The sequence below is a fragment of the Letharia lupina genome (genome assembly GCF_014066315.1).
Source record: "Letharia lupina isolate WasteWater1 chromosome Unknown contig_5, whole genome shotgun sequence".
NCBI classification, from domain to species: Eukaryota; Fungi; Ascomycota; class Lecanoromycetes; order Lecanorales; family Parmeliaceae; genus Letharia; species Letharia lupina.
The window spans coordinates 2,097,858-2,117,418 of NW_023502974.1; the positions used below are offsets into that span (position 1 = coordinate 2,097,858).

At 49.6% G+C, this 19,561-nt stretch overlaps 8 protein-coding genes across 8 annotated transcripts; 4 read left to right on the plus strand and 4 right to left on the minus strand.

Moving 5' to 3' along the window:
• Positions 1-1,238: 1,238 nt before the first annotated feature.
• Positions 1,239-1,965, minus strand: HO133_008820 (uncharacterized protein; the record flags this gene model as incomplete). Its single annotated transcript, XM_037299683.1, has 5 exons — positions 1,239-1,337; positions 1,395-1,427; positions 1,483-1,551; positions 1,631-1,700; positions 1,850-1,965. The coding sequence occupies 5 exons, from the start codon at positions 1,963-1,965 to the stop codon at positions 1,239-1,241; spliced, it is 387 nt and encodes a 128-aa protein (XP_037155684.1).
• A 551-nt stretch (positions 1,966-2,516) lies between these two features.
• Positions 2,517-3,065, plus strand: HO133_008821 (uncharacterized protein; the record flags this gene model as incomplete). Its single annotated transcript, XM_037299684.1, has 2 exons — positions 2,517-2,620; positions 2,735-3,065. 2 exons carry the CDS (start codon positions 2,517-2,519, stop codon positions 3,063-3,065), a joined length of 435 nt encoding a protein of 144 aa, XP_037155685.1.
• A 140-nt stretch (positions 3,066-3,205) lies between these two features.
• Positions 3,206-4,403, minus strand: HO133_008822 (uncharacterized protein; the record flags this gene model as incomplete). The annotated part of the gene is made up of 3 exons (XM_037299685.1): positions 3,206-3,816; positions 3,877-4,041; positions 4,115-4,403. The coding sequence occupies 3 exons, from the start codon at positions 4,401-4,403 to the stop codon at positions 3,206-3,208; spliced, it is 1,065 nt and encodes a 354-aa protein (XP_037155686.1).
• A 2,427-nt stretch (positions 4,404-6,830) lies between these two features.
• Positions 6,831-10,048, minus strand: HO133_008823 (uncharacterized protein; the record flags this gene model as incomplete). Its single annotated transcript, XM_037299686.1, has 4 exons — positions 6,831-7,019; positions 7,155-7,416; positions 7,466-9,890; positions 9,940-10,048. The coding sequence occupies 4 exons, from the start codon at positions 10,046-10,048 to the stop codon at positions 6,831-6,833; spliced, it is 2,985 nt and encodes a 994-aa protein (XP_037155687.1).
• Positions 10,049-10,530: 482 nt separating this feature from the next.
• Positions 10,531-11,547, minus strand: HO133_008824 (uncharacterized protein; the record flags this gene model as incomplete). The annotated part of the gene is made up of 1 exon (XM_037299687.1): positions 10,531-11,547. The coding sequence occupies one exon, from the start codon at positions 11,545-11,547 to the stop codon at positions 10,531-10,533; it is 1,017 nt and encodes a 338-aa protein (XP_037155688.1).
• A 591-nt stretch (positions 11,548-12,138) lies between these two features.
• Positions 12,139-13,334, plus strand: HO133_008825 (uncharacterized protein; the record flags this gene model as incomplete). Its single annotated transcript, XM_037299688.1, has 9 exons — positions 12,139-12,174; positions 12,226-12,329; positions 12,379-12,419; positions 12,539-12,558; positions 12,632-12,696; positions 12,763-12,813; positions 12,865-13,004; positions 13,142-13,200; positions 13,266-13,334. 9 exons carry the CDS (start codon positions 12,139-12,141, stop codon positions 13,332-13,334), a joined length of 585 nt encoding a protein of 194 aa, XP_037155689.1.
• Positions 13,335-13,976: 642 nt separating this feature from the next.
• Positions 13,977-15,991, plus strand: HO133_008826 (uncharacterized protein; the record flags this gene model as incomplete). Its single annotated transcript, XM_037299689.1, has 3 exons — positions 13,977-14,088; positions 14,143-14,511; positions 14,562-15,991. 3 exons carry the CDS (start codon positions 13,977-13,979, stop codon positions 15,989-15,991), a joined length of 1,911 nt encoding a protein of 636 aa, XP_037155690.1.
• A 1,230-nt stretch (positions 15,992-17,221) lies between these two features.
• Positions 17,222-17,884, plus strand: HO133_008827 (uncharacterized protein; the record flags this gene model as incomplete). Its single annotated transcript, XM_037299690.1, has 2 exons — positions 17,222-17,364; positions 17,446-17,884. 2 exons carry the CDS (start codon positions 17,222-17,224, stop codon positions 17,882-17,884), a joined length of 582 nt encoding a protein of 193 aa, XP_037155691.1.
• Positions 17,885-19,561: the final 1,677 nt, after the last annotated feature.

Sequence of the window (19,561 nt, forward strand, 5' to 3'; positions counted from 1 at the left end):
GTGGACGCATGCTGTCACAGAAAACTGGGTAGGTTCACCCATAAGCTCGGGACTGACCTACCCGAGGAGTCCATCACTAGACCCTGTTGTGCCCTGCATCAGCCGAAAGTCTGTAAGGACCCTGCATTGGCGGGGGTAATGCACTGGCAAGCCCAGCGGATACCCGGATGGATGGTGTGGATGTGGTGCCAGCGATAACGGAGAATGATATATATGATAATACGAATGCGAAGTCGGCACCGCAAGTCCTGGACAGCGCTAGTATCAGCCCTAAGCTTAGTTCCGAAGGCAGCCCGGGAGTGGGAGAACAAGAGAGACCTTGGAAACCATCTCCTGGCAGCATATGAATTGAACTTTGGAGATCTCTTTTGGGCGTTGTACCGGGCGTTGGGCCCCAAACTGGGCTAGACCAGGTGCAATTCCGAAGCACTTCCAAGCGCATTGTCCAGGCAACCTTGCATCAGAGATCTCAGCGCACGAGTTTTGGCACCCAGGACTCTTGGTACAGACCTCCGTAGAAGACAAGACAATAGGCTCTCCTCTTATCTCCCCAAGTGGGATACATGCAATCTGCATGAGTCAGCTCGACATGGACCTAACGAAACATCCTGTTTTTTGTGTTCAGACTTTTGACTAGATGACCCTGCTTGCTATTGTTGTCGTCATGGCCGTCACAAGGAGATCTTATCGTCGGAAGGAGGGAATCTTGGGTCCCAGCACTTGCTATTACCCACTTCACCCTCGTGAACGTGCTGGCATGACGTGAAAATTGACTCTCAGCTTCAAGTTCAGCTCCAAATTCTTGCTGGTCCGCAAGCCAAACTCTAAAGCATGCAGGTGAACAAGTGTTTCAGCAGTCAAGGGTCGAAGACCCAAAGGGTTTCAGTGCTATTTACAGTAGCAAAGGACGCTGGTGCTATACTTTTCGCGCGTTCCGTGGCCTGCCCGAGTCCCAATGTCTTGCTGGGAGACATTGACAGCTCTGGAGAGTCCAACGTCTCTTAGGTAGGCTATTAGGGATATCAGAATTAGTATTGCTTTTTCGAGTAGACGAATTCGAGTATCAAGACTGATTTATAGGGCAAAAAGATGCCTGGCTCCTGAGGCTTGTCTTGCGACCCATACTGCAGGACCGAACAGGAAGAAAGTGCTTCAATAATACTTACGTCGTCAAAAATCGACACGATGTCCACTGGGAAAGCTAATGACTAAGTAACTGTGAGCGAGTTGCATAGAGGTCAGAGCTTAGCAGACTTTACCCTCGACTCATCCAGCAACCTCTCTTCCTCCGGAGCTATGATCTTCCGGAACTCTTCATCGTTCAAGCACTCAAAAATCTGACAGCACGATCGGTCACTGCTCTTTTCTCATTACGTTTGGTAGAGAGAACGAACCTTGTCATAGGACAAAGCTTCGTACATAGCAATCTGATCCGTACAATTAGGAGATTTCCTCAAGATACGGGGGCTAAGGAAAATTTACCCCATCGCACCCTTCAAGAGGAAAGCCTTTTGTCTCAAGTTCCTTTAGAGCCTCCCCATTGACATGACACTGCAGAGATTCGATGCTACATTAGCCCGTGATGAGTGACGTGGAACCGGCACGAACATTGGATGGCAGTGTGACGCACTTGTTCATAAGTGAGCAGATTCTTCTTGAAAATTGGTACGCCAGACATGATTGGAGCGAAATCGTCTCGCCTACGCAGATTGCGAAGTCAGCATTGCTCCTTCTTGACGAGCTATAGCCAGAAGGCAGGGCTGGGAAGCACAAAGACTATGTTGCTCAGCCACGTCTTGAGGCTCAGACCTCGGTACAAAGAAGGAAGAGACGACTCCGGAGTGCGTACCAGGAAGCGTGAAATTCCTCTATGCTGAGGCCTTTCTTGCGGTACAAGAGGACCACCAATCTCACCCTGTCTGGTCGGGCACCTGGAGCCTTCTTGAGTTTTTGTTCGTCCGCCATGGATGGCAATGAATGATCTTTTCGATGCTATTGTGCCGTAAGGGACGCTTTACAGAGTGCAAGCGGTGGGATGTTTCACGTGCGAAGTTGAGTATCCTCGGAGAGAGAGAGGGGATAGGAAGCCAAGAATTGCGGTTGGCTACCCCACATTGCACAGTTCGTCATTTCCCGGACACGTCAAACCTACAACGGTAGATCAGGACCCATACGACAATAACGCCGTAGGTACAAGGTAGTAGTAAATGCAACTTCATCACTGATGCTCATTTACTCCAATTTGCGAATGCAGAAGAGTTTCCAAATCTATAAGGAGCATCCGTCACATTTTCTTTCCCCAGCCAGCACTAAAGTGCCTGGCAGAGAGTCTTGATGCCGCCAACCACGTGACATCGCGTTTAGCTCGCCTCTTGGCAGTCGCGCGTTTGCAGGCCATCGGAAATTGACCGATGAAAACTTTAGAGAGTAACGTACTTTACCTTGCATTTGCAGTATGCATCAGCACCAAGTAATTTCGTGCCGAGTCTTCAATGCCTTCTGCATGAGGGATAGCAATGGAGGCTTCAAATAAAGCTGGCTCGAACATGCCCGCCATGATCAGGAACGTAAAAGCTGCTCAACGCGATGCCTTCCTTAAAGGACTTCATGAACTCTTGCGGTAAGCCTCTGTTACTGCTTTGATAGTTCATACGCCTTAATTCTTAGCTTTTCGATTCAGCCGCTATTGCTCATCTATTGCCTGTTTTCAGCCCATCACTGACTCTCAATCAAGACTACTCCGCCAGCATGCCCAAATGCGGGACAACCCTCACGATGGCCGCACTCCTAAGCCTCTCTTCTTCACTTGGGAATTCGTTCAGCGTACTTGCGGCAACCTTTCGCAGGTCCCAGTCGACAAGCTCGAAGCCAACGACAGAGACGCACTCGAGAAGTACAGTGATTGCGTGGGCCGTGCAATCATGGCCGAAATCGTGATCACGGAGAAGACGCCCATGGCTGCTATTATGAGAGGCGGCGAGCTGAATTTCGGATATGTGGCCAGGAAGGCAGCAAAAGCGGCAGCTGTTGCGGGTGGGGGTGAGGAGGGAAAGCGTCATGTTTGATGCGAAGACGTGATAGATTTGACGCCTCAGGATGGTCTCCAAACAAGCCTCATCTCAGCCGTCTCAAATGTCGGTACTCGAAGAAAGGGGGGTTGACTGTGGACAATATTTGTCAACGAGCAAGTTTGTGATGATTCATATCAAGACGTTGCGCTCAGATCAGATGAAGCTGACACTGTCTGAAATCGACCAGTAGTCGGATTGCAAAGTTGCCCACTGGGTGCCTGGAGCGTCCCAAGTTTCAGTGCCGCTGCCTCATTTACAACCCCTGATGCGGAGCCACAGCAAGACTTAGACACATAGGTGCAGTTACATGAACAAGCCGCAGGAATGACCATCTCTAGCAGTTCGATCGTGTTTGACGAATTTGATGATACCGCGGAAGTGAGTTCGGAGGTATTCATTTTCTGTCCATTGGAGACCTCCGCATATGGGAGCTCACACGTTCCGGCCCAAAGTTTGCTCTTCGATTCTCCAATGGAACTAACGACACAGACGTAACCATCTGCCCTGCAGTCGCCATTGGAAGAGCATTCCTGGCCATACTGGAAGTCCGTCACATTGGTTGGAGTAGGGGTCTTATCAGGGAAGATTGGAAAAAACTTTGAGAACGGTGCAGTTACACTGACGTTGCCCACAGCTCCATCGCTACTGGCGACGATTGTGTTGCCTGCAGCAGATTGTAGCGTTATGTCACGGTCGAAGCTCGACCCCCAGGAATACAGGTACATGACAAGTTTACGCCCACTACCTGAGCCAACTACGTCAGCCTTTCACGGTGCTGCTAATGATTCCGACTGAGCTTACGCACCTGATTTCTCTTGACCGCCAGAGCGTGGCCTTCCAGAGTGCAGAGGACTCAGGCAATCCTCCAATATTTGCCGTCCGTCGCTTGCTATATATGGCCAATGTGAGCTGTCATGAGTGAAGCCCCCTTTCGGATCCGCTTGAACGGCTAAAAGGATCTTGCATCCCTCTGAGTTTGACCCGAAGAACTTCAAATCAGTCTGAAATCTCGAACCTCGGACATCGGGGTCAGAGATACCTACCATTCTTGAACACGTGAGGGATGTAGACCTTGTACTTCCACTGTTCCTTTGTAAAATCGGAGGCTTCTGCAAAATCCTGCAGGAGGAATGCATGGTCCGCGCCGTCTATGACGTTGATGCCTCTCCGTCTCCCCTTCGTGCCACTGAATAGCAGAGAGTAACAGGCGTGGTAGTCAGGAAGGCCAAAGTATGAGAGACTGCAAATACTTTTCTCGACAGCGGATACGCATAGTGTTTTGAAGAGGAGGGATAGAAGCACAGCAAGGCTTGGGGTACTGTTAATGCCCATAGTTTTCGGTCTTTGACAGAGCGAAAGGCAGTACTGACTTTGTTACAGATTGCTTTGCTGAGAGGCTAGGATGGTGAGTATCAATGCGACATCGCGTGTCGCATTGAAACAAGCGTAACACAGGAGCTCGATCGGGGATCAACTCTGACAGATGATTGCGACATGCGACAAGTTGCTTGAATGGATGAGTGAGTAAGCATGCAGCCGTCTAAGGCGGCGCTCGTCTTAAGCTCACGAAAACACGGCTCTTTAGGAGAATTCAAAGCCTTTACACTGGTTTCATCACCCATATCAAGCAGGCCATACAAATATACGCCGGTACAGTTTGATGGTAGACTGCTCTTCTTTCTGGTACAAACGTTCGTGAAGGTGAACAACAATGGAGAGATCATGTATCTCCGTCGCAACAAGCGCTCTCAGGCGGCTTCCAGATACTCCATCCTCTAAGCTGCTACGTGGTCCACTTGCCGGACACGCCTCGTAGAGCATCTGAACACGATTTTTGAATTTTTGGAAAACTGGCCTGAGAAGCATGAATGCATTTTTTTATTCTGAATGCTCTCAAAGCGTAGTACTATTGAAATTTACATGATTGAGTGCAGCATTTGTTCCCTTCTTCTCTGATCGTACAAAACAAACAAAGAATTTGGGGATCAATCGCTAAGTATTTAACAAGACAGATTTAAGTCACTTCTAGATCTTCAGCGCTCACTAGGTAAGTGATTCCAAGTACATGTACCTCTGTGGAGTCTGAAACCACACGAGTTCCTGACAGAAGAACGCTTTCGGTCTGGAGGATTGGCCAACGAATGTCTTCATCTCATGAGTACCAGAAATGCGACCAAGTCAGATTTGCACGAGGCACATGCAGAAGCCTTCGCCGCTCAAGCACAGAAGGTGCCATGGCCACACTTGAGCAACCAGCCTTAGTCCCAACTACCTCGTTACACAAGACTGGAGTGTGTTCCGTCCAGGATCTGTCTCCTCGGACCAACGTTTCAACGGCTCTGACTTCGTCCGAGTCTTGCCGAACCAGGGATGGAAACCCTGCATTCTCACGCTCCTGCTAGAATTCCAACCCCCCGCCCCACGGCAGTTATGTTTTGTGTCAAAGGCTTACTTTCGTTGGGCTATGCATGCAAGAAATTCTACCTCAGCTCTACCATCGTCGTGAAGGACATACTTCCCAATCAACGTGCGGCCGGGTATAATGGCGTAGAGGGACGAGGGAAGCGGCTTGCCTTTCTCTGTATGCTTGGGAGGGATCAGCAAATCTCGAAATCGAAGCTCGTCTGCAGTAGCTGCATCAAAGTCTGAGCTACTTTCTCTTTTTCTATCGCTGCCGTCCGCGACGGACCCTCAGAGCGTCAATATCGTGGTCACGAAGAAAGATTGTGGATCTGCCCCAACAAGGTGTAGGACAACTCGCAGGTTCAGGCTTTACCGTGAAGACCCTGACCGATTCCAGCCGGCTGCTGCAGGTGCTCGCGCATTTTCCTGGCCTTATGGGCCTTGTGAATGCAAGATTCACTCTATCTGGCTGGGCTTGGAAGCAACGGTCACGTGTCGTCCACTTCTCGCTGTCAACGTCGGATCAAGCATCTCCAGATTCACTGTCGCTGATGCCTTGAAACCCCTCGATCTTGACGCTGGCCCACACATCAAGCTCAACGACCCCTAATGCTCCATCTTTTTCCAGAAGGATTCCCAGTTGTGTCAAGCTATCTGCAACTGTAAAGGATGCAGGTCGCCAATCCAGGCAAGTGAGTGCATTGTTTGCAAAGCCAGGTTCAACCACAAGCTTGCTCGGCCGTTGAATGAATGGAAAGAAAGTTCTCAAAGTAGTAGTCCGGCGATATCTGGATGATTCCCCGGACATTAGCGGCCCCAATTGGCCCTCTCAATTATCATTACCACGCGAGTTTGCGGACTCGGAACGTGCGCGGCGCAATTGTCCTACGGATCCTTCGATCCAAGAGACGCGGTTCAGTGTCCGACCGAGACCTTGGAGAACAGCTGATGGGAAGGGCCGGGCTTATCGACGGATCATTTTTTGGGCATAGCGTACACGTCAATTCTGTTTAGAGTAGATAGAGCAGTCCCAGTCCAGTCCGGAGACTCGATTATATCCAAACATCACACCTGTCTTATTCCCCCGACGGTACTGACGATCCGTCTCATCCCATGAACCGACCAGCCACCCATCACCGCATATCGCGACCACGTTTCGCCCACACAGGAGCAGTAGCAGCACGGTAGCAGTCAAGATCTCCCCCTGTCACCTTGTAGAACTTCACGGACGCGACATGCGACGTCGCAATTGGCCCGAAACGGATGTGCGTGAAAGTGGAAGAGGAAGAGAGATGATCGTCAGTGCCGTTTCCGATGCGAAACCTTTCTTCTGCACATCGTGACGGCTGTGGGTTTTCAAGGTGGCACTATGGAGGGAGGTGTGTCGTTATGATCGAGTCTTTCAGGCGACTCCTGTGACACTCTTTCCACTGTCGACGCAAGGGGATAGAAATATAGGCGGGAGTATTCATGTTCCGATGGATCTGCGTATTGCGGAACAACACTGTAGGAGGCTTCTACTTGTATGAGGAAGAAGCGTTGTAGCTGCAGGTCGTATGTAACATGATAATGTACATATCCACATAGTGCCCACAAATATATACACCCACCGTGTTCCACTCGTTCAGATGCTAGCAAGTCCAGAGGTGCTAATCTCAATCCCAGTGCTACTCACATTACCATGCAGCCGATACCATACATTGCTCTCTCAACTTTGCTCTTGATCTGATACCAGTCCGCTCGCCTTTCCGCGAACTGATAAACTTCCTCTGCGCGAAAAATCCCATGGAAACGGTCCCCGTCTGCAATGATGGTCGCAAGCTCCTTCGCATCAGCGGGATCGACTAGATATATCTGGGAGAGCTCGCGAAGCGCCTTGAAAAATTGTAGTAGGTCCTCATTCTTGAGTGTTTGTATGTACGTGAAGTAGAGGTTCATGTCACTGGGAAATGGTCAGCACCAAAATCTGATCGGTAAAAGAGTTCAAGTACCTTATCAATTTGAGTGAGCCGTTGACGCTGATACGCTGTCTCTTTAGATGTTTGCACAATGCTGCAAAGAGCCTCATTCCAACTTCCTGGTTGAAAACATCAAGCATATTCTTGTCCGTGCTGCCGACCAGCATCCTCGTGTGGGACGAAACAGTTTCAATGACTTGTATTGCTGCCTGACTCGGACCAATATCCATAACGTCAGGATCGCCTCCACTTGCAGCACCTGGGTTGAAATCCTGAGGTTTCTGGCTAGTAGCGTTCAAGTATTCTACTTCTGCCATCAATACCTCGATACCCTTGTTGAGCCCAGCGGCCACACGTTCGTCAAGCATTTGCTCGAAGCGTTTCTTCTCCTTGACAGCAGGGTTGAGGAAGTCATTGCGGTCAGAGAGCTTGGTTGTGATAAGTTCCTGTTCGTAGAAAACGTCCAACATCTGTTGAATCAGATCTCCCACATTAACAAGCTCCAGAAAAGTGACCAGTGGCGTGACGCCGGACCCCTGTTGCTCGTCGACCTCTTTAGGTTTATATTTTGATAGATGATCCACTGCCTGGTCGAAACCAGCTTTGATGTGGCGCGTGCCCAAGGTCTGCAGTAGCGAGATAAACACAAGCTCACACTGTAGACGGGCATCGCTAGCGAAGTGCCCACCAACTTTGACAAAGACAGCGGCTCGTTCGATGCTTGACTTCGCAGTATGAACAAGGTTCAAAGCTACTTCAATACTGAAAAGAGAGCGAATCCCTTCCAGCCTGGAGTTCATGATTGCGGCTTTGGCAGCCAATTCCGTTGTAGGTGGCTCTGGCAATTCCGTTGTAGGTCTGTTGACGCTCAAAGTAGTGCCATTGATGACGCCTGGACTTGACGGTCTTGTAGAAGTCTGAGATCCGGAGATTTCTGTGGTTGCCAGGGCTTCTCCATTCACCAGGGCTTTTGCAGTGGCCGGCTTGCCACCGAATGGTGATGACATTGGGAAGGTGGGCAGCACGTTAACAGGCATCATGACGACCTTCTTGAAAGAGGTCAAGAAATCCCTTTTGTCAGCTTGGCGATTGACATTGGACATAAACATTGATTGCATAGATGCATCTTGTTCAGAAAGCTGTTTTTCCCAGTTGTTGACTTCCGCAGAGGACCTCTTCTTGAAAAATTCCAATTCTTCTTTCAGGTAGAGATCGATGTGAGGTTCGAAGATAGTAGCAATGACCTCGTCCAGGGTCTCGTAGAAATCGTCTCCAGAGGCAGATGTTGGCCGCAAAAACCTGGTCATCTCCAGAAACTGGTCGCAAGTAGCGGATACGGCTCTCAAATAAGACTCAATATTCGTGCGGTGTGCTTCGTCATATAGGGTGGTCAGGTAATCGGAGATAACCGCTTTACCAACTCGTTGCACAAAGGGTACAATGGCATTGACAGAAGTGGGAAAGATCTGGTCGATGATGCCGACCTGCTCATTGAAAGCCGTTGATACGTTACTGAAGAAACTGTACGACTCCTCCGTCGAGAAGCTGCCAGGGCCTTTTCGGTTCAGGCAATCCAGGGCATTCCCCAACCTGTACCTTGAGCCAATGATTGAGCTTTTTGAGATAAAGAGCTCTACCCCCGAATGGCCACCATTAAGATAGGCCAGCACATGTGCATACTTTCTCATCTTCCCAGCGACATCTCCAGCGTCCAAAGCTTGCTCAAACTCCTTGGAGACTGCCATCTCGAAGGCTCCGACCAAAGCATCGAATTTCTCCTTCCTTTTCTGCCATCCTTCAGACATGTCACTGTTAGAGAATTTGCTGATGTTGAAGAGCATCCGGGCTTGCTGAGTTGGGTCTCGGTAGGTGCGGAACACTGTAGCATGCGTGTGATTCTCGCAGCGTATGGCGTCTAGATAGAAAGGGGCCAGAGCTCCATAGACCTTGCCGTATTCTTGCCGTGCAAACCCCCGGAGCGAATAGACATGAGCGAAGATATCTATCCGTGACGCAGTATCTTGCGATTTGTAGGCTGCGGGCCTTCCTCGAGGAGAGGTTTCAATCGCATCGAATCCATCTTCATTGGGTGGCGCTACTTTCAATGGGCCACCATTCGTCTTCCCTTCGTGTTCTGCAGCTTCTATCGCAGCGTCGAAAAGGGTAACACTGGGTCCCTCTGGGTTATCGGATCCGTTCGTTCCATTCGCTGTACCATTGACCCCAATTCCAGCACGTTTGGCTTCCTCTTCGTGTATGCTCTGCAGCGTCTCAGATCTCTTACGTCTTGCGGCCTCTGCGCTCTTTCTGGCTTCTTTCTCGTCCCAGCATCCCATTAGCTGTAGTCTTTGCACCCATCTCGTGTCATCGTAGACCATCTCCCGCATCCGTTTCGACACGCGAGCAAATCGCAGTTGGCCTGGGACTGGTAGGTAATCGAGAATGGTGGACAGGATCTCTAGCAACAGTCAAAAAACAATTTCAAGCATAACGGTCAGCTACAATACCTGCTGGAAATACTGGCTTTGAGCTGACAATCTGAGCCTCCCGCAAAGGAGCCAATATTGACTGCCTTGAGATGCCACCCTTCACGTTGACCCTCTTGAAGGCGGACATGATCTCTGAGTTCTAAGAACATTGGAATGTATCAGATGAAGGACTTTTGAGGTGTCTTTGTGTGGCCGCGGAAAGAGTTTGAAGTTCTACGAAGGACAATGAGTAGCGGGAAACTGCGGAGCGAGGGAACTACTCAAGAACCTCATGGAGAAAGAGCGATTCAAAATCTTGCTTTGTTTGCAGACATTTATACGAATGACAGGAAGTAGAATGACTTGGATATGTACATTAATTGAAATATCAGCAAGCATAGCTGCTCAACTTTCATAAGCACGCGAAAGTCTGCTGCTGAGACGTCTTAGCTTTATACGAGTAGGTAATTATAGTAACGTTAAGGCGGCTCTCCTCAATTCACGATGCCCAGAACGCCAGGCCCATGCCACAATGCAAAAATCTCCTGTAAAGAGACCACCCAACACCTCCCATGTGACGTCCTCGTAACACATATGCTCAAAACCCCCCAAACCCCAATCGAACGGCCCTTAGAACCTTCTTCCTCTACCGTGCTCTTCTGGCGGCGGGGTTCCCGGAGGATGATTCTCGAAAAGGTCTTCCAGGTATGCGCTTGGTGCACGGCCCTGGGGTGCTGCGGACAAATTGAGGCTGCTGTTGCTGGCATGTATTGTCAAACCCGCACTACTGAGTCTTGCAAGCGTCGAGTCTGCGCCTCTGCTTGGTGGCAAACTGGGGGACCCGGGTGGACTTGGCCCAGTCGACCTTGCTCTTGAGTATCGATGATTCTGAGGTGCAAGATTTGAAAGCCCGATTCCTCCACCCCCAACCTGCGTCATTCCAGATCCACCACCAGGCGCAGAATTGCCAGCAGCATAATACCCAGCAGGAAGATAACTAGACCCTCGGTTACCTGGGGTCTGCATGCCAGTACCTGCCGTAGGCGAGAAGAAAAGGCTTCCGTGAGCTGAAGAAGGTGTCTTTCCCCCTCCTTTCCCACTTGCCGCTAGATGGTCGAGACTCAACGTAGACCCAGGTCCTGGACTAAAGTACGGGCCAGTTGACTTGCCATTGTTTGCTCTTGGATCTCCCACACGCGAGTATTTGGACGATTGTGCGATCGCAGCCCTTTGAACGGATCGGTGTAATGACCAGGCAACAAGGCCACGCCAAGCAAGGACAAGTACGCCAATGAAGCCGAGAGCAGCACCGACGCATATGAATACGGTTCCATCCGGGAGAGACGACTTTTGCATGAAAGGCGCGTCAGCAGTTGGTGGTACTGTGGGAGCCGGGTAGTTGTCCTGGGCTAGCTTCGGCAGACCCGTTAGAGCCGCTGCGTCGGTTGAGGACGCACTGGCCGAAGAGCTAGTAGAAGATACGGTAGAGGTTGTGGAAGATGATGCCGTAGTGGACGATGTGTCTGTCGTGGAGGAAGCGCCCGGCAGTTTGACGCCTAAGTCCTGCGCTGCCACATGGTTGACGAGAAAGACAGAGACAAAGAGGACTGATATGAAGCATGGCTGAGGCTTCCGGTGAAGCCGCATCGTTGACCCTGCCTTTCGCACAGTTGTATTTATCGAAGTCGGGCCCTTCTTTCGCTTGGTATCCTATGCTTGTGCTGAATTTGCCAAATCAGATGATAGCGACGGTTGCAAATTATATGATGGTCGACGAGTAAGGCTGCGAGAAATTATTCGGGTGGTGAACGTGGAGTAGGGAGGATGAGAAGGCCGATCGAGTTGGAAGGCGGCCCCTGTTTCAATTAGGTAAGTCTTTGTCCACGTAGTGTAATGAATGCACGAATGTTGCAATATGGCTGATACTCGTTGAGAAGCGAGTGTCGAGTTGTCGAATGGCGTACAATGAGTGTGTCCTGTATGTTGACTTAGAGAATGATTTGCATGCTTGATGCAGATGCTGGGACATGCATGTCGGAAAGAGCATGGGCCATAGCTGTGTTGATTCCCGGCATCTTTTTCACGCTAGCCAGCTGCAGGGCAAGTCGGGGGGCAACGGTCCGAACGAAAGCTAAAAATAGCCAATATCGAAATCTTCCAATTGTGATTCTCGTTTCTCGCTGCCAGAGTCGCATCTGATATTTAAGAAGAACATCAAAGTAGTATCACTACCAAGTAATGGGGGTAACTAAAAAGACACGCAAGTTCGTCCAGGTAGGTGATAGTTCGTGTATTGCAGAGATTCCAACTCAAACCTCCCTCTAGGTCAAAAGAATCATCGGCCAGAGAGATGCTCGTTTAAAGAAAAATCAAGACAAGGCCGTGATCCAAAGCAAGCGCAAATCCAAGGATGAGATTGTTCGAGAGATGTCGGCCTCCAATTATTCCCTGCAGTCGTTCCTCTCTAACGCCTCCCAGACCTCAAGTTTCCTCGTCTCTTTTCTTCCAATACAACACAGGTACGTATCCTCTTTTCGTACCTCTCTCCTCGGCATCGGTGTCTTGAAAGCCAAGCACATGTGTCTTGTACTACCCGACTCGAATCAGACGGAAATGCTGACTCCGAACGTCTACGCAGCTCTCGTCCCACCATATTCCGTATGCGATCTCATTTTCCATCTCATCCTCAATTATGTCTCATCATTCAACTTCTTACTTTGATGACTTCTAGATCCTTGTTGATACAAACTTCTTATCCTTGACCGTTCAGCACAAACTCGAGATTTTGCCGACGATGTAGGGAGGCATCTAGATTCCTTTGTCCTGGGGCCACAAACATCTGACGGTTTCTACGTGGATCAGGATGGACTGTCTCTACGCCAAATGCATACCGATCATCACCGGGTGCGTCATGTAGGTTTCCCACGTTTTGAGAGTCTTTGATAATGCTCACCCTGTGTGCAGGGCAGAACTAGAAAAGCTAGGGCAAAAGTATCGTATAGCGCTGCGAATTGCAAGAGATGAGCGGTGGGAGAGATTAAAATGTGATCATAAGGGTATATATGCCGATGATTGCTTGGTGGAAAGGGTTCAGAAACACAAAAGTAAGCTGTATCTCAGAGTGTTCAGTCCTGATGAATTTTCGAACATCAGTTGCGTGAGGCATGTTTTGCCAACATCTTGACTTTTATATCCTTGATGCAACGATATCTTTGATGCAACGCTAACCTTCGAATTCAAGTCTATATTGTAGCCACAAACGATAGGGATCTAAAAAGAAGGATACGGAAAATACCAGGTGTAAGTGTTACTAGGAGCCTTCTTCCCATTTTACGATGCATTGTCAGATATACTGACAGCCATAGGTGCCGATTATGTCTGTCGCCAGGGGAAAATACGTGATAGAGCGATTACCCGATGCGCCGGAAAAGTAGAGCAATATGTGCTACCTCGGATATCAAGGGCAAAGACCCTTTCTTCGGCTTGAGTACTGATGGAAGCATGGACAAATGCTTTCAAGCATAGCTTCATGCCGGCTGACCTCCGTTGCTTGATATTCCAAAGACCTGTGCTTCCGCCCTCAAGTCTCCATTCTAGGATGCCACCACTGTTTCTAGAGCCAGCAACTGGTACAGGCATGAGATAATCGACTCCCAGGCATTCTAGACAAAAACAAATTGCCTTGGAACCAAAGACCGAGATGACGGTCAATAAGGGTGGATCCAGGCAATGAGCTTAAGCAGACAAATAGCTTGCTTAAGCGAGCGTAGGAATGGGGCTTTCAGTACCATATCATGCACTCATTATCTCCATGTTTGGGTCGAGAAACCCGATGGGAGAGGCTTAATATCATGAATTAGACATGCTCAGTCGACCTTTTAGAAGCTAGTGTGTAAATTAATATATTCAAAATTCTCTCAATGATGATACTCTGATTCGCTGGTGACTGTCTGAATTTAGGGCTAGGTCTTTTGTTCATGGGTTATCTTCGGTAAATCATGGGTTTCGCTTTCAGCGTCTCCATTTCAAGGGACCTCAGACATTGTGAACCTAGGTACTTCCCAGGAAACATAAAGATGGAGACTGAGATCCAATCCCCAGACAATGCACACAAACGATCGCGGGCCGATTTCGAAGACGGGAATGCAATTCCGGCCAAGCCCAACAGCGACTCAGTACAAAACGATGGTACATATATCCATAGAAGCTCTTCCTCTACTCACCTGGCTGATTTTTACATAGATAGCTCCTCTGAGGACGACTTTGGTCCGGCACTGCCTTCAACCGCACCAAAAAAGAAGCGTCGAAAGCTTCCTTACGAAAAGCTATATATCTCCGCCCTCCCTACCTCTCCGCGCTACTCCAAATCTCTGATGCACAAAGACCAGCTTTCTTTCGTCACGGTTACTCCATTTACAGACTTCTTAATTACCAGCTCGGTAGACGGGGTCGTCAAATTCTGGAAGAAGGTTGCTGTAGGAATAGAGTCGGTGAAGGAGTTCAGGGCGCATGTTGGAGAAATCAAGAGTGTCAGTGTCAGCCAGGATGGACGCAGCTTTGCTACCGCTGGAGCGGACAAGACGATCAAAATCTTCGATGTCATTACTTTTGGTATAGTCCTTGGAACCATTGCGAAGATTGCACGCTAACACACCGCTTAGATCTGCTAGCGATTCTCCAGCTGGACTTCACACCTAGATCAATATGTTGGGTCCATAGGCGCGGCGCCTCGCTACCCTTACTTGCTGTCTCAAATGAGGCCGACCATATAATCAATATATATGATGGCAGGGGTGAATCGCAGACTTCAATACACCGAATTACCAGTTTGCACAAAAGCTCAGTGAGAACAATTGCGTACAACAATGGCTATGACTGTGCTATCTCTGCTGATGATAATGGTATGATTGAATATTGGGGCCCCGGGGGAAACTACGAGAAACCGGACAATCTTTTCAAGTATAAAAGCTCAACGGACTTGTTCGAGTTCAAGAAAGCGAAAAGTTTGCCAACTTCCATCACCATCTCACCTTCTGGTACACAGTTTGCAACATTTTCTTTTCCTGATCGAAAGGTCAGAGTCTTTGACTTTGCTACTGGCAAGCTCTACCGGACGTATGACGAGTCACTATCAACTGTCACCGACATGCAACAAGCCGGTACGGCGTTGCAGAAGCTCGAAGATGTGGAGTTTGGCAGGCGACTAGCTGTTGAACGGGAACTGGAGAATCCAGCATTTCAAAATAAGATCAACATAATATTCGACGAGTCAGGTAATTTCATCATCTATGGCTCTCTCCTGGGATCGAAGGTCATCAATACCCTGACCAATCGCGTCGTCAAAGTCTACGGCAAGGATGAATCGTTCCGCCCATTGAATCTGGCTGTTTACCAGGGTCAACCTCAAAAGAAAGGTGTTGTCACGGTCTCCATGGCTGCCAGCGCCAATCCTCTCCTCCAAGAAGCCGAAGAGCGAGATCCGATGCTCGTTTCCACTGGCTCAGGAAAAGTCCGCTTCTATATTTTCACCAACGAGACCGATATCAGCAAGTCTTCTCGCGACGTTCAAAATGAAAAGCCCAGGAATCTCAATTCTCGCCAACAAGTCGAAGCCAAGCCTGCGGAGAGTGGTACCGCAGCCATTCTACATACAACATATGGCGACATCCACATCCGTCTTTTTCCCGAAGCTGCCCCCAAAGCTGTGGAGAACTTCGTCACTCATAGCAAGAACGGCTACTACAACAATACAATATTCCACCGCGTGATCCGGAAATTCATGATCCAGTGTGGCGATCCGCTAGGTGATGGGACTGGTGGTGAAAGCATCTGGGGCACGGAATTTGCGGATGAATTCTCTGCGCTCAAACACGACAAAGCTTACACGGTTAGCATGGCAAATGCAGGGCCAAATACGAATGGCAGCCAATTTTTCATCACGACAGAAAGGACACCTTGGTTGGACAGGAAGCACACAATCTTTGGGAGAGCGGTGCAAGGGCTCGATGTGGTGCATCGGATCGAGAATGCCAGAGTCTACAAGGAGAAACCGGAGGAAGATATCAAGATCGTCAGCATTGATGTTGCTTAAAGCGGGGCATTGATACCGAGGAGTTGAGATGTTCATCTCTGAGGCCTAGCTAGCCTCACAACGCTAGAGTGGGCTTTTGCCCATCTGCCCTAGATTGCCAGGGGCATTTCTCCATTTCTGTTTGGTTACGATGATTCAAAGGCAAGGGCTCTTTGTCCAGAAACAAAAATTTGAGGTCCATTTTTGGTTTTCAAGGGAGCTGGTCGTCATAGCTTTACGGCGAGTATATTGTTGTTGGCAGTCTGGACTCAGGGGTCATATGAGTCCTCGGCTGAAGCGTGCATGCCCGGCATCTCTGGCGAATCATGCCAATGCTTGTTCCAACTGGGGAATACAGAGTGGAACAGCTCTCGTGGAATTCTTTGATGCTCCCTTTGTTTTTTTCTGCACTTGAAGGCGTACCTCCACTTGATCAGGCTTCAAGGACCGACCGTACGCATCAATCCGCAGTCTGATGCATTTCGTTGCAGGCTCCTGACGCGGTTTTCTGCCGAATAACCTCGCATACTGCAAGTTCTAATTCACTATTGCAGCCATCTTCACACCGAACAAATTCCGCTTTGAGCTGTCCGAGAGAGATCTCAGCGACGTTGAGATGCCCACGACTTCAGTCTATCCCATAAAATGGAGTCACAGGGTATCAGGGTTTTCATCAAGTGAGAAGTAGGAGGCGAGCCTTGCAATCGGACCGCAAGTCAAGGTCTGGACCCTGGAGCGCCTACTAAATCGTAGTGGCTTCATATCGGTCTATATCTGAAGGCCCATGCGACGATTTGGCCCAAGCTGGCGGTAGCCGTTCGCTGATAAGCAGCCTCACACGCGACTGCCGCTTTCAGTTACTGATTCTTAGGGTGGCTGCGGAAAGACAATCGTTATGAAGCATCATAGCATGTCTACGCTGTACTTCGAAGCAGAGACTTTGGCATTGTTAAACTTCATGAAATCATGCTGTATGTCACTACGAACAAAGCTGTCTCTCGAATTTGCCGGCAAGGAAGGCGCCTACCTATCTTGGGGATCGAGCGCCTTTCTTCCAAGACCATCTTCCGCCTCTCGCGAGATGCGTCATGGTCTGATATTGTACGTTTTGTACCTGCAGAAAGACCCTGAGGCTAAGACCCATGAGACTGGTTTGATAACCGCACTGCCCGTGCGTTTTACTAATGCACCCCATTTCCACTTTCTTTCAGGTGCAGTCTTTGATGAGCACCCATCTATCCCAACTTAGTCATGAAGTTCCTTCGTCTCTCTGTGCTACTGACCACTGCGAGAGTTGTCTTATCAGCTTTGGCAGCATCCAATGCCCAGCCAAATCTCTCGACCCTCCTTGCGTCGCCTCTCAGCAATACAATTACCAACGCCACAGGATCAAAGTAGGTCTCTTGGATGCCTCGACGTAAAATCTTCAAAGTTTTCTCGAGTCTTAAACTATCCCACAGACTGACACTCCACAGTCCCATCCAGAGATCAAAGTCCTATCACGTGCCCAACTCCCCTACCACCCTCATATTCATCGGCTACGCAGCAGCACCTACCCTCGCCCCTACCGTCACTTACCAGACTCTGCTTACTGCACTCAATTCCATCTATCACTCCGCCATCCTCAATCACGGCGATGGCCTCATATTCATCGACACAGTCTCATGGTCTTACGGTGGAGCCATTGCCACCATTGAAAACCACGGCGACGCCCGTACCGGACAGTTGACGTGGAGCATGCTCGCCGATACCATGTATGGAGTCGGAGCCTTTTTCGAGAGAGAGGCGTGCTGGATTGGGGAGTGGATGATTGAGGTTGAGGGGTTGGGGAATATTGGGAGTGGGTTTATCGGTGCACGGGTGGATGAGAAGCTTGAGGGTACGCTGGCTGGGACGGCGGTTGAAACGGCTTGAATGTAGGTGGGAGAAAAGGATAGAGGGGGCTTTGTAAATTTTGAACCCGTGTCCACGTCCAGTCATCGTTTTCCTCGATATGCTTCGAAGATCAACGGCTCTATATATGCTTCTTCTTGCCTTCATATCCTTCCAGGCACCGTTCTCCAAAATCTTTCAAGGCCCTCACCCTGCTCCTGATGGTCCAGACTTGGCATTCACAATTATCTCTTCGCCATCTCCTACGTTCACCTTTCGCGCTCACAATGCCACACTTCACGAAATCGTCTTTCAAGTCATGGGTACATTGAAAAAAGGGTTAAGCGATCCAAATTGTTCTCTACCGTGCTACAGAAGCCATAACAATCCTGTCTGCACCATCTCGCAAAAGTATCAAAAGGCTCGATGATCCAGTCTCCCTCGCTCCACGAGACTTTCGCAACGTCCGTGCTCGCACCACGCCGCGACCGTGATCAGTAGTACCAAATCACCCCGTCCTCGTCGACCTTCACCCTGTTCATCCGGGACGATTTCACCCCGCCTTTTCCTCTTGCGGTCAGCTTCTCATATCCGCGATTATTCCGTTGGGAGCTGTGAGCCCCTGCCCATTTGGGGCGGCGATTCGGTTTGGCGTTGGTGGAGCGATATCCGGAGTCCGTTTCTCGTGACGGTCGTGAATGTCCGCAGCCCATCTTTGTGGCTGTTTTGTTTTTTTTTACTTTGGGGTCGGTTTGGGGAATGGAGATTGATGTTGGTGACTTGGGAATCTAAAATGAAGAGGGGATGTTGAGATGTGGGCTCTGGGTATAGGGAACATAAAGGCAAGTGCGGTGATCGCGGACGTCAAGTCTCTTTGCTACATGTATGTCCAGCTCCTTTGACACGGCAATTTTAGGTCGTGAAACGCGTTGACGACAATGAACAGACAAAGGAATACCGATGCGATTGTATTATCTCAGACAACCTACCACACAAGACAAAGAAACGCTGCCGTCCTCCCTGCCTTTGTCCGCTCTCTAAGCGATTCACATCACAAACGGAACAGCTCCTGGCTGTCAGTGTCAAGGCATGCAGTCTGCCCCTGTGGACGAATGCTCGGTCGACCTTTTCCGTCGGCCGGTAGAACCAAACAGCGTGACGAGGAGGAGGAAAACATATAGGATGCCAAGACCGAGAAGAATCGGATGGCAGCTGTTAGGATTCGCGCACCCCAGTGGACACTTGGGAGCCGATGCAGGAACCGCTCTTGAGAGGACGTGTACTGCGCCCATGCTTGCGGATGTCGAGTATACCGTAGTAGTGGTGGAGACTGCGATGCGGCGGGAAATGGGAGAATGCTGGATATAGGCGATGGTGCAGGTATGCCTCGGCGCAAGGCCGTTCCTTCCTTCCTGTTTATATGTATCCCAGGAGCACAATAGCTTTGATGGCGACAATCGGACGAGAAGGTAATCATTGTGCTACACAATACCTTTAGTGTTGGAGAGCAGAACAATCGTCATGGTTCCCCTCGGAGGACTCACCGAGGTCGAGCGCATTCTTGAACGTCATCGAGAACAATTCCTTGGGCCTCGATCCATTCATCAACCACCACGGTCGAACAGTCGCACAAAGGAGCTCCCGTCGAAATTTGCACGCTTTCTTCTCACAGCAGCCCCAACCATACCCATACCATATGAGTACATTAGCAATTTCCGC